This window comes from Lepisma saccharinum, chromosome 1 (genome assembly GCF_977018435.1).
Source record: "Lepisma saccharinum chromosome 1, izLepSacc3.1, whole genome shotgun sequence".
NCBI lineage: Eukaryota > Metazoa > Arthropoda > Insecta > Zygentoma > Lepismatidae > Lepisma > Lepisma saccharinum.
The window spans coordinates 124946163-124960173 of NC_139229.1; the positions used below are offsets into that span (position 1 = coordinate 124946163).

General features: G+C 37.6%; 1 protein-coding gene across 6 annotated transcripts in view; it reads left to right on the forward strand.

The window, feature by feature from the left end:
* The window catches only part of LOC146000548 (MPN domain-containing protein-like), a 56312-nt gene that overhangs the window by 29888 nt on the left and 12413 nt on the right, over window positions 1–14011 (forward strand). For all 6 annotated transcript variants that reach the window (XM_083138302.1, XM_083138316.1, XM_083138297.1 and 3 more), the window contains 2 exons: window positions 6044–6137; window positions 10531–10618. In XM_083138302.1, coding sequence (XP_082994428.1) covers window positions 6044–6137; window positions 10531–10618 — 182 coding nt within the window. The remainder of the gene's footprint in view (window positions 1–6043; window positions 6138–10530; window positions 10619–14011) is intronic.

Below are 14011 nucleotides of genomic sequence, written 5' to 3' on the forward strand. Positions count from 1 at the left end.
GCATTTGTGTTTGATTCATTTGGAGGTGTTCCACCTGAAAATTTAATAAAATATCTAAAATCAGCTAATCTTTATTACAATAATGCCCGTGTTCAAAACTTCAAAGATGTTAATTGTGGACATTTGTGTTTATCTGTTCTCAGATATATGTCTCAAATAAATAAACCATCAATTGAAAATTTTCAAAAAGCCTTGTGGTATCTGAAACATCATGGGGGTATTCCATCTCACCAGCCAAAATTCAATATTGAAACTCAAATTACATGATGACATAGTATATCCCAAAACAATAGCTCTCAGAGCATTTTATGGCATGTACTTGATCCCTAATATTACACACCACAACAACAAAATTGCAGTAGGGGATCAAAAAATTGTCATTACTCCAGGGCAGTATAATCTATCCACTCTAAATGCTCAATTACCCAGAGGTATAGTATTAAGTCAAAATTCTGTCACTCACAGAGTAGAGATTGTATCTGCTACAGAAACAGTGGATCTGGGTACTATAGGAGAGCTGTTGGGCTTTGAGAACAACACAAAACTTGAAGCAGGCATCAAACACACTGCTATGAATATACCTAAATTCTTAGCCATAGAGACTCTGAATATTCACTGTAATGTGGCTGAGGGTATGATCACCAAATCAAATGGCATAGGCACTCACAAACAAACTGGCATCATTGCAACATTCAAACCTAATTCCGAATTCATGGAGCCAATCATCTACAATCCATCCCCAACATTATATTTTCCTGTGTGCCATAATAGAATAGATTACATTGAATTGATGGTCACTAATGAAAAAGAAGAATTAGTTGATTTTGCTGGAGCCACGACAACTGCAATCATAGAGATTAACATTTAAATAAAAATACATACAATGGAAAATATTGAGAGTTATGAGCTACAATCGTTCCCTCCAAACAGGAGGACATTTGCAAATTTAAATCAACCCAACACAGAGATCGAGGTTGATCTTGATGTAGGGGATGGCTTTATACACCCTCACAGAGCAGATCTATACATCAAATTTGATGTTGTAAAGCTCGATGGAACAGATTATCCGGCAAATTCAAATATAAGATTGGTAGATAATTTTGTGCCGCATCTGTTCTCTGAAATTGAGATCAGAAAGCATGGTGTTGTTATAAACAGAGTGGATTATCCCGGCATTACCTCCACAGCTTTGGCCACATTAAAATTATCCAAAACCGAGGCTTCATACTACAAAATCGGTGGATTTGAGGCTGGTGATAAGATATTATCTAAGAACCACACAGTGCTGTTCCCGATGCGCCTATTGCCAGGATTCTTCTCGGATTACAAAGAAATTATGTGGAAGGGTGGGTTAAGAATTACATTTAGAAGAGCTGCAAATGATAATAATGCTTTGATGAGGTACAGTGCAATAAACCCTACAGGAGAAGCTCTGCCCAATACCCTACCAGATGCAGGCAAATGCATTATTCAGACTATGGAGTTAAGAATCCCGGTTGTTGAATATGAAGCCAGTTATGCTCTTAAATACAAAGCAGATATAATAAAAAATCCACAGGTTCTTTTGCAATTTTATACATATCAATGCGTACAGAAGCCCGCAACTGGTTCTTATTATGAGTTTGATGCCACAAATTCATTCTCCAGTATACAATATGACATGCCTGATTTTGTGGTGGTATTGTTTCAGACTGGAAGACACAATAATCAGGAAAAAAATTCAAGCAAATTTGATAACTGCAACATCAAGAACATATATCTTAAAAATGGCAGAAATGAGGTCTTTCCTAGAGAAAATTATAATTTAGACATTTCCAAGAATGATTTCCTCAAATTATATGAGGCATTTTCTTCCTTCAAACGTGTCACTACAGGCAATACTGACATGTATTACACTCCAGATGAATTCAAAGCACAGAGGCCCATGTTTGTAATCAACACTTCAAAAAGGAAACAGGTTGTGGTGAATGACAGGACAAACATTAAAATTATCTGTGAATTCCACGAGGCATTACCTGATGACACCATATGTAGTGTTATTCTCATAGGTGAAAAATCATATGTTTATGATGTAAGAAATGAGAGGGTCACAGAGCAATTCTAGAGATCCGATTCAAACACAGAGGCCCTTTGGATATAAAACAACACTTTACCGTCAGAAAATATATTACCTACCCATTTTATAGGACCTCTGCTCGTGGCAGAAAAGCTTTTATATATATTACCTACCCCCAAATAACACACCACATCTGCCAAATAAAAAAATTGCAATTATTCTGTTGCAACAAGACCAAACCAGTTTGCATGACAATATCCGAGAAGGCAATACTAGGAATTTCCTCAATATGATAGATGGTTCCTGAAAAGAGCATAGTATAGATAAGAATTTCTCTTTGAGTTCCATGACAAATGACATGTAATTTCCCTCGGAAAAGGCACAGTATAGGTAATGTCAAGAGATATAATCTCCCAGGCATTTACTAATGATGATGAATAATATGTTATTTCTCTCTGAAAAGACACAATATAGATTATATCTGCTGGCATACAACTCCCGGGCATGCAATAATTTATTGCCGGCCGAAACATGGGACTGATCAAAAGATTATAAAAACATAGAAGCATGTTTGTTCCCATTGTATTGGTCGGGCAATTGTTTACGCACAACTCGGGAAGCAAAAATCAATACATAACAAGGTTATGGCTAGACTAGAGGGGCTCTGCATATAGATAAAAAAATTGAACCTGGTATCCAATTGAACTTAAACCTGAAGTAAATATGTATAGGTGGGTATGGATACAAGTTTATAGACAAAAATCTGGCTGATGCAATTTTTGTAAATATGGCCAAATCTGCTTGAGGAGGGTTGATACTTTCCGAAGAGCATTTTTACAAAACTCTTGGGTTAGGCAGGGTGCTACACTAGAGCAAAAAACTCATATGAACATGTTGAGCAAGTTTTAAGTGTAGCAAATCTGCATGAGAAGAGCTCTTCTTTTCTGAAAAAATGCCCGAGGGCATTTTTACAAAAATCTTGGATTAGGCAGAGATCCACACTAGAGCAAAAAGCTCATATGGCCATGTTGAGCAAGTTTTAAGTATAGCCAAAGCTGCTTGAGGAGAGCTCTTCCTTTCCGGTCCTGGTTGTACAGTCAACACCACTACTACATTTCCTTATGAGTATCAGGAATTTTAAGTCAGTTCTTTATTAGTATTGGTTAAATTTTATCTCTTTCCTTCCATAATATACAGAGTAATTCATGAAGAAAGTAACACTTTAAAAATTCAATATGTGTTAATTATTGCAGATACAGTGGTACATATACTTTGAAAGTTTGTCAGATATGTTATATGTGATTTCTTCATAAGTGCTGTTTGTGGAGCAATCTGTGACACGACATATGTCAATGTAATGTTGCACTTTCTGCCACATGTGGTTTAGCATGTTAGGTGTAACCAGCGTTGTATTGATATTTCACTGTTTCAGCCCAAAGACTTTTGAAAGCAAAAGTCACTATCATTCCCTGGACATGCATGTTAAATAACAGATTTTTATATAGGATAGTAGAATAGTGGTAATGGCAGATCTTATATTGGCATATATTCATATAGTTTATTTTAAATTCTGTATTCCATTGTAGTATTCATCTTTATATTGGTTCAATTCAAACTCTGCTTAGAAAATCAACAATTATTTGTTACCACATGTTTAGAGTGTGTGAGCACATTGCCATGAATATGTGAACACAATGAATTAATTGTAGCTCTGCATATTCCTGTATTTATTTTGCCATTAGTTTCAAGTGGGTAATTAACACCTTCAACAACCACCACAACTTGATGACATTATCCATTGTTATGTAGCTTATTGTGTTTGTTCACCAGGGTGGTTACTCACCGGGAATTCCAGGAACTATGCGTGAATATTTGGCTCTGGGAATTGTGCGTGATTTTTTCTCTGTAGACTTGAAAAATGCAACTTTTATTAATCCAAATCCCATTGGATTTATACTACTTTATAAGTGCCCTGTGGCAAATTTTTAGTTTAGCTTTTATTTTTATTAAGAAAGGAAAATGAAGCTGCATGGAAAATAAAACAATCCTCTCAATCCGTTTGCTTTGTTAGTGTCCATTGCAGAACAATCTATCTGACAGACGGAATAATATTGCAAGTTGATTAGGTAAATTTGAGTTTGAAATTTCTTATACAATTACAAACTTTTCCTAGATTAGTATATACCATAACATTTGTGATTTGCATTTTTAAATATATTTCGATTCCGAGTATGTGAAATGGCAAATGTAAACTCCGCACCTTAAATTATATATTTTAAATATATATACCGATTAATTAAATTGAATTACAATTTTTGGATACATTGGAATCGCACAGACCCTTCATATTGTTAATACGAGGGTCACTATTTATATTTTGAGCCTAACAATGAAAAAACAGGAATTTGGCATTGAAAACTGCTTTATTGTTTTTCGAAGTATTCTCCTTTATGGTCAATACACTTTTGCATTCGTTTGAACCATTTGTCAAAGCAGTTTTTCCAATCTTCTTGAGACACCTCCATAATATGGTTTTTGAACGCATCAACAGCATCTCCCGCCGACGAAAATCGTTGTCCACACAATTTATTCTTGACATTCGGGAACAAGAAGAAGTCATTGCATGCCAAATCAGGACTGTACGGCGGATGACCCATCAATTCGATTTTTTGATTGTTCATAAAGTCGGTTGTTAGACGAGATGTGTGACAGCTGGCATTGTCTTGATGAAGAATGATCTGACGGTGTTTGTTTGTTTTCCGTATTTGACCGAAGACCTCTGGCAAACAAATTGTTGTGTACCATTCAGAGCTGACCGTTCTACGTTCCTCTAAAGGCACAGTTGCCACATGACCAGTTTTCCCGAAAAAACAGGCGACCATTTGTTTCGATGTGCTTCGAGCGCAAACAACTTTTGTTGGATTGGGTTCATCTTGAAACACCCATACAGTCGACTGCTGTTTACGTTCCGGCTCATATGCATATATCCATGATTCGTCACCTGTTACAATCTTATATATGTCTTTTGAAGCACCACGATTGTATTTATTGAGCATTTGTTTGCACCAATTGACGCAAGCGTCTTTTTGAGTTTTTGTTAAATTGTGTGGGATCCAACGAGAACATACCTTTCTCACAGCTAAATGATCATGTAATATTTTATATATGCTGGTGGAACTAATGCCTATGGTTGCCTCAATCTCACAGTATGTCACATGACGATCTTGCAGTATTAGGTTTTGCACAGCATCAATGTTTTCTTGAACAACAACTGATTTTGGACGACCTTCGCGAATCTCGTCGTTGAGCGAATGGCAGCCACGATTAAATTCGTTATACCAGCGTTTCACAGTGGCAAAGGATGAGGCTTCATCGCCAAATGTGGAAGTAAGTTGATCGATGCACTCTTGTCTTGATAATCCACGTCGAAAATCGTAAAAAATCATCGCACGAAAATGTTCACGAGTTAAATCCATTTTATTGTTGTCGCGCAATCTCCAAGGCAACATAAACAACACAAATGAAGCTATTGACAAAACATTTGAAGTACGTTATGGTCAATAATGCCAGACGATTCCATGCAAACGTCAAATCGCGCCTAACTTTAATCAGTGTTGCCAAGGCTCAAAATAAAATAGTGGCCCTCGTATTTGTATGTGTGTGGGTGTGGGTGGGTGGTGAGAGGCAGTAATAGGTAAGGCTGAAGTAGAAAAAAAAACGTCTGCTTGTATCCTTGAATTTTTGGAAAGTTCGCCTTGAAAACCAGGAATTATACGTGAATTTTATCATGGTCCTAGAGTGGCCACCCTGTCACGAGTGCATTTTTTAATTATTTTTTTTTGATATACCTGATTTTAGATATATCTTGTGGAAGTTGTGATTCTTTGTAAAATTAAAGATATTAATATTATTTCAATATTAGTTTAAAATAATGTCTGAAACTTAAATGTGTATAATTTAGTACTTTCTTTTCATCACATGCTTTAGGTAAAATATAGGGGTAAGAAACTGGATGCATATAAAAATAGCTGGTTTAAGAAAAAGAGGCAAGATCAAAACAAGGAGAACGAAGGATCAGAGGGTGAGTTAGAACTATTGTTACTGGGTAATTCCATGTCAAATCAACAAGTGCATAAACCGTTGATGTCATGGATTTTGCTAAATTTTGGTATACAAGTTTATCATCTGAAATATAGAAAACATTTTTTATATATTTTTCATGTTGCTGGTTTTTGAGTTATTGAAATTTGAAAATTGGCAAAATTGCCCAAAAATCTCCCACCAATGAAACTTTAAATACCATTTGCAAGAGACCTGTTTCAATTACAGGGCTGAGCATGGTCTCATTTCAAAGCTTATGAAGAGGGTTTTAATTTGATATACAACATGCTTGGTTTTTTGTGAAAAACAAATTTTGAAAGTTTGTTCAAATTTTGTTTACAGTTCCCAAAAAAACGAAATTTTCAAAACTTTTCAAAAATTTTACACATATTGGTACACATCTACTGAAGGTTCAGTCAAAATTTCAAGGTCGTATCGCTTTGGTATCGTGAGTGAGACACATCCCTTTCCTGCAGTGACTTGTTTATTCCTGTTCTCCTATGCTTCTTTGTCCAACTAGCTCAGTTGTTGTGTAGCTGTCAGAGTGTGTACATTTCAAAGCTTTTACATTTCTTGAAAATTGATTGTCTGCCAAACTTACAGAAAGTTTGATGGTTCAGCAGCGCAATATAAGAACTGCAAGAACTTTGCAAATTTGTGAACCATCATAGAGATTTCGATGTCATTGCAGTTGATTGACATTTTTATGCAACAGCACATGATAAAGGAGTGTGTGATGGTGTTGGAGAGACAGTAAAGAGGCTGGCAGCCAAAGCTGGTCTCCAGAATCCTCTTTCAAACCAAATCATGACACCACTCCAGCTATTTGAGCAGGGAAAGAACATTCCATCAATAACTTTCTTTTATGTGACATATGACGAGTATTTGGAAGAAGAGAGACTTTTACAGACACGGTTTTGTGAAGCTGTAGCTGTAACAGGAACTCATAGGTTTCATGCATTTATACCAGTAAGCACAGAAAAAGTTAAAACTAAAGTGTTTTCTGCATCTGAAGAAACATTGGTACATTGTGTTAAAGTTAATGCAGATGTTGAAGATGTACCCTTTGAACACATCACAGATTTTGCAGTGTGTGTGTATGATGCCAATTGGTGGGTGGGATGTGTACTTTCAAAAGATGATGTAGAACATGAAGTGCAGGTGTCTTTCTTGCATCCTTGTGGTCCAGCACAGTCATTTAGTTATCCAAGGCAACCAGATGTTCTTAATATCCCAAGACACGCAGTCCTTTGCAAAGTGGACCCTGTAACAGCCACCGGTAGAACATACCAGCTGAAGCAAGAGTAGATGACACAAGCATCATACATGTTATCAAAGAAAGACTTTCTGTATCACTAAGCAGTTTCTTGGTATGTATGCTTCTGTATTTGTAATGTGGTTAGGTATGTAAAATATGTTAACTTAAATCATTGCATGGTCGTGAAAGGAATTCACTTTTCATATGATACCAAAGAGAAATTATGACTGAACCTTCAGTGATGTGTACCAATATGTGTAAAATTTTTGAAAATTTCGTTTCTTGGAAATTGTAAAATAAAATTTTGAAAAACCTTTCAAAATTTGTTTTTCGCCAAAAAACCAAGCATGTTGTATATCAAATTAAAGCCCTCTTCATAAGCTTTAAAATGAGACCATGCCCAGCCCTGTAGTTGAAACAGCTCTCTTGCAAATTGTATTGAAAGTTTCAGTGGTGAGCGATTTTTGGGCAATTATGTCAATTTTTCAAAATTCAATAACTCAAAAACCGACATGAAAAATAATAAAAAAAAACATTTTCTATATTTCAGATGATAAGAAAAAACAGTCAATTAGTCAAATACATGACATCAAATTCCAAAAAAAATATTCTTGGTTGATTCGATGGAATTATTACCCTACTAGCATAACAACAATTCCATTTTCAGATTGTTAGAGCAAAAATCTTGTAACTTGGTATGGTAAAATTCCTGTGTAATATTTATGTTTTAGCACATGTAACTAAAGTTGGGCTAAAAAACAGTACTTCAAAATCGTAGAAATTTTAGGTTTTTCTGGAAAAGTACTATAAAAATCTAAAATATGACCGTGATTGTTATATATTTGTTATTTTGTGAAGGCATCTGTAAGCTATTCATAGCTGGGGCCGGCACGCCAGCCTCGTGCACGGTACACTGGGAAACAGTTACACAAGATGGCGGCACCCTTACATGAGTGCTCCAAGCTGCAGCAGCGAAGTGTCATGAGATTTTTGTTGACTGAAGGCGTAAAACTGATAGAAATTCATCGCCGCATGACAGTTCAGTATGGTGACAACTGTATGAGTCGATCACAAGTGTATGAGTAAGCTGAGAAGACAACAATGGAATGGCGACATCCTTCGTCTCCCAGACCGAAGAATGTGCATGCTCAACAGTGTGCCAGAAAGGTCATGTTAACTTTGTTTGGGACCAGAAGGGGCCAATTCTTGAACATTACATGCCCAGAGGTCATAATGTAAACAGTACCACCTACTCCAACCTTTTGCACCAGCCATTCTGCAGAGACGACATGATCTGGTGTCCACTGGTGTGCTTTTGCTCCATGATAATGCGAGACACTGCCAATGTCACATTGTCTACCATCGAGGACCTAAAGTTTGAGTGCTTACCCCACCCTCCATATTTGCCCGATCTCGCACCTTCTGATTTCCACACCTTTGGGCCACTGAAAGATGCACTAAGTGGATCGAAATTCCAGAATGATGACAAAGTCCAGTCAGCGGTGCATGAGTGGTGACGCACGCGTCCAAAAGAATACTTTTCCTGTGGAATCAGTGCCCTTATCAAGAGCTGGTGTAGGTGCATTGAACTAGGGGGGGGGGGACTACTGTACAGTACTACATAGTACTGTAGTTCTTTTGGTGCTTGTAACATATTTCGGGTTATATATTGAATGAGCCTTGTAGTTTATAGTACACATAGGATACTTTATGATTTACTAAAACGTTGGGTGAAAACTGTGGTCCAACCAGGCATGGAACCTTGGTGTTTGGTATTCTGCGACAATGCTCAAGTAGACATAAACTTTTCCTTGTGGCCCACTATTTCCTGCTTATCCATACACAATTTGAAACAGAATTGTATCTAACTGCTTATGATTTCAAGATTACAAGAAATATATACACTAAATACAATTGAAACTATAAAACTGTCACCCAATGAAGTAGTAAGGGAACCTAGAAATATCTTTTTACACATTTGTTCATCATTGTTCTGTATTCTCTCTTGTCAGGCGTTGCACATGAAGCATTGGCCGACATCACCTGCATCTAAGTGAATAATTTTTATGTAATTTGTCCTTTGTTGTAACTTCAAGTGGCCTTTTCAAGTTTTATCAATGGTATACCAACAATTTACTTGCACTATCAAATATACATCAGTTTCATGATGCCCATCACTGTGCAGAGAACGAGTTTTGAAATGTCGAGGAAGTTCATTAGCCCAATGCAAGTTCTTTGGATTGAATTTCATGAACTACTTTAAGTCAGGAGTTCAAAAATTTGTTTCACAGTAGTAGGTGGCTGTCAAGTGCCAGATATATTTCTGTTAGTATTAAAGTATGTGATCCATGAATGTATAATTGGTTGTTTTACTCAAAAATTTAACCCTTATATGCCGAGGCTGGTTCCAGGTATTTGCAGTACGCCGAACGTGTTTTCAGTGGAAAATTTGAAATTCTGCATGCTTCTAAATTAAATTTTATATTTCCGGGACTAAGAACATTAGAGGTACAAATTGTACCTCGTTTTGTTCAGTATACTTTGGGCTATAATCCTGATTGAAAAAATTCCGTAATCAGTTAGAAGAAGAACAAAAGGGAAAGTAACTATTTTTTACATGAAATTTGAAATTCCTCACACCCCCACGCAGGCTACACCAGGGCGTGAATCTCCAAAAGGTACTCGCATAATGCCTGGTATGTTTGCCATTGATGTGGAAAAATTTACGCAGTTATCGCTAATACTTTCGGAGGAAAAAAAAATTCAATGCACTAACGCCGAGCATGTTTTCAGTGGGAAATTTGAAATTCTGCATGCTTCTAAATGAAATTTTATATTTGCTAATTGTTAATTACATACCTCTAGACTCATGCAGAACTCAAAACTTGTACCTCCGTCATTATCCAAGTTACAGTATGTTAAAAAATAACATACTACGAGAAAAAGCTGCTTTTGACACCGATGTCACAGGCCTGTGACACCCATGTCACAACCCGTCCTTCAAGGGTTAAAAAGAAAAAGCCATTACTTATTGGATGACTAATATTAGGTAATATTGTGTGAAGGGAATTATAACCTGTTTAACACATTAATTTATGTATATTGGTTCTTACAGATGAAGAAATGGAGCCAGAGAAACCATTAACCCCTGCACCACGAATAGTGGTCAAACACAATGTCTTGGGCAGTAGACAAATGAACCAGTAAGTCACATTGTTATAACTTTAAAGATCAATTTGATGTTCTGTACCTGCTAATGTGTAACAGCAGTTTAACGCAACATTACTATTTTCACTTTGGTTTCAAAACAATATTTGACAGTGATTTTGTTGGAAAATACTTGATTAGAAAGTAAACTTTTTTTAAATTTACATCTTTGGTTAGAAAAGTTCCAGAACTGTTGCTGAGGAAAATAAGATAATGAACTTATCAAAGTAGTCATCTCTGTCATCAACACATCACTGCCAGCGTATCAACATTTTTAGAAGCAGATGGAGAATGTTCCTTTTGGTATGATCAGCAGCTCAGTCATCACTGATATTTGGATTCCTGAAATGTCACCATGTTGCCTTTCTTTTCGTGTCCTTTTTAATCCAGAGAAACAAAAAGATATCACATGGAGTTATTTTTCGCAGCAAGAAATTCTTAAACCACAAGAGCATTGTGTAACCTGGTATCATCATGCAAGGCGAACCATATTACTGCCTCTCACCACCCAACCACATACAGTCAACTCTCGATTCTACGACCCCGGGTATAACGACCCCCTCGAAGTAACGACCCTTTTCCCGGGAACCGTGAAAAATTTCGAAAAAAGTTGAAAAATTGAAGGAAATCGGTCGAAAAATGCGTTTTTTTCCCCAATCATTCCCTTCACCAGCGCTCTACCGCTCACAATTGGGTCTGAACTAAAAATAGACACCACCACACCATGCTTGAGTGATATCCAATAGCACTTGACCTCTGCCCCCCCCTCCCTCAAGTGCACCAATGTTACCCCGCAACCGACAGCCGCTACCCAACGCGCCAGGCTTGTTTTGCCACGCTTTCTCTTGGATACGCGAGAAGAGAAGATCGAATGTGCTTGGATGTTATTTTAAATCGACCTTGACTTGTTTCCTTGTCCTAAGAGCTGCTGAAAACTCGCAGGTGAGGGGGGAAGGGGCAGCCCGAAATGACTGCTGGACTTGCAGTCTTTGGCAATGTGTATGGTAGGTCAAGCTCTTTCATCGATAAATACACCACCTTGAGAGATAAGATCGCAGGAATGTTCCAAAATACAGATGCCTGGCACCTGGAAGTCTGGCCCATCTGTCCAGCTCTGACCTAGATTTCAGTAGGTTCCCGTGAGTGAGCAACTCTCGACCTTGTAGCCGACAACTTCCAGTAACCGCTTTCATTCAAAACGTGTTCTTTGTTCCCTGCAACACTTCATAAAAAAGCGAAACTGTTAGAGATAATCAAAGCCACATAGGCGAACTGAAGATCGTCAACCCGCTTAATGCGTTGTCATCCAGGTTTCCACAAAAGTTTACTTCGATCTTACGTGCATCATAACTCCCGTTTCCCACTTCATACGTTTTCCTAATTGTGTCGTAATATCTGCCAAAAAAGTGTTGGCTGACTGACTTCCCCCCTTTTTCCTGTCAACAAAGGGGGGAGGGGCGATTTTCTTGCTCGTGTGCGCACACGGGCTGATTACAGGCGAGGGTGGAAGTGGACCCACCCTTCTTCCTTTAACATCTAAAATGGGGCAACCAGTTCTGGATATATTCTTGAAAACGAACAAAAACAGAATAAAAAAATTAACCCTCCCCCCCTTTTCCCAGCTTATTTTCCGCCACTAGTGTGCACGGCACTTCCCCCCCCTTTTCCCAGCTTATTCTCCGCCACTGGTGTGCACGGCAATGTTGATAATTGCAGAATTCAGGTATTTTTTTATGCTGTTGTCTGCATAGGAAATATTACCCGTATTATTGTCTGTTGCATGGTAAAACGTAAAGCAAGGGACATTTCCTTCTTCACACACTCCTGTTAAAAGTTCCGTCTTCGACAGTTGCGTTATCTTTAAAATGCTGGGACTTTTCTCTTCCGCCACCTGTTGCTCGAACTTCCAGCCGGTCTCCTTTGTTTTTACGATGCAGCTGGCGCCAGTGTTTTGTCTAGCGTCTTCAAAGCTCTTGCTTGCCGATAACAGCAATGACTCATCCAGCGCGAAGGAAAAAGTTATTGTTTTGAATCTCGCAAAGCTGTTTTCATTTGACGATAACGAAATTCGATCTCCAGAAAGGAAAACAAGAGTTAAAACAACTTCATGTTCTGCGCCTTCTGATAAGAAAAACTGTAAATTTAATTCACATCCGCTTTTCTTCAGAACCATTCATGTGAAGAAAAAAAAAGTGCTCAATGTAGGAATGGTCGCTGAGATCGATTAATAAGACATTATTCAAGGGGAAAACTTTTGGAGGAGTTGGTGTTTGACATCGGGAATACTCCTAAATCCAACATTAAATCATCGATTAACGTGAGAGTAAATAACGATCTACCATTTTGATATGTAAAAGTGCGCAGTTTCATAAAGCTTGTTCATTTTATGCTGATGGGCTAATCGGGACTAAATATAGTTTAAAGTGAAATTCAATTCCAAACCTACATGACTTTCGACAGGGACGCTGTTTAATGACGTGTCCTAGAATACGCATTGGGTGAAGACAGATTGCAAGTTGCACGTTTCCTTTTTCTGGATTACAATGCAAGTCAAGGAAGGAGTTTGGACTGCTCCCTTCAATGGGGAAGGGGGGAGGGTGAATGAAGTTGGTTGAAGCAAAGAAAACGTGTTTTTTTTTGTGATGTATTTTACACAGCCGAAACAGAACGAAAATTACAGCCCCGCTTTTTTTTTTTTTTTTTTTTTTGTGCCTATAAAGGTTGTGTTGTTTCTCCCGAGAGATCTAATCTTACCAGTTAATCTTGTAACAGACAATGCTCCACTAGACACGTATAAAATCCAACATTCATTCTGCCCCATTATCTCCCGACTTTTGCTGGCGCCAGTGTAACTGGTGTCAAGATTCTTCGAGTTTCGCTTGCAATAAGCGAGAGATTGTTTTCCTTTCCATAGGTCTCGGTGCAAACGACTTTCTCATGAACTATAATTGTAAGAATTTCCTGGAAAAGCAACGACTGTGCACAATTGAAAGAAAGTAACATTATTTTTTTGTGAAAACGTTTTCATGTTCTATTTTCCTTCTCGCAACACGCGTCCTGTGCATAACAGGTTGTATAACTACCAGGATAAATTGTGTTACCATCTCCTATGCATCTTTGTGTTCGTTTGATCTCCGTTTAAGCAGAAAATTGGGGCAAATTCCAATAACGACCCCTTCGAAATAACGACCCTTTTCCCGGGAACTGTGAAAGGTCGTTGAATCGAGAGTTGACTGTACGTACACAAATATATTAACGATATACATGGTCTGTGTTATACCATTGCATCCAATCCATTGCATCCAAAAATTTTGATTCAATTCAATTAAACAGTGTGTGTGTGTGTGTGTGTACACTATTTTACATATATATATATATATATGTAAAAT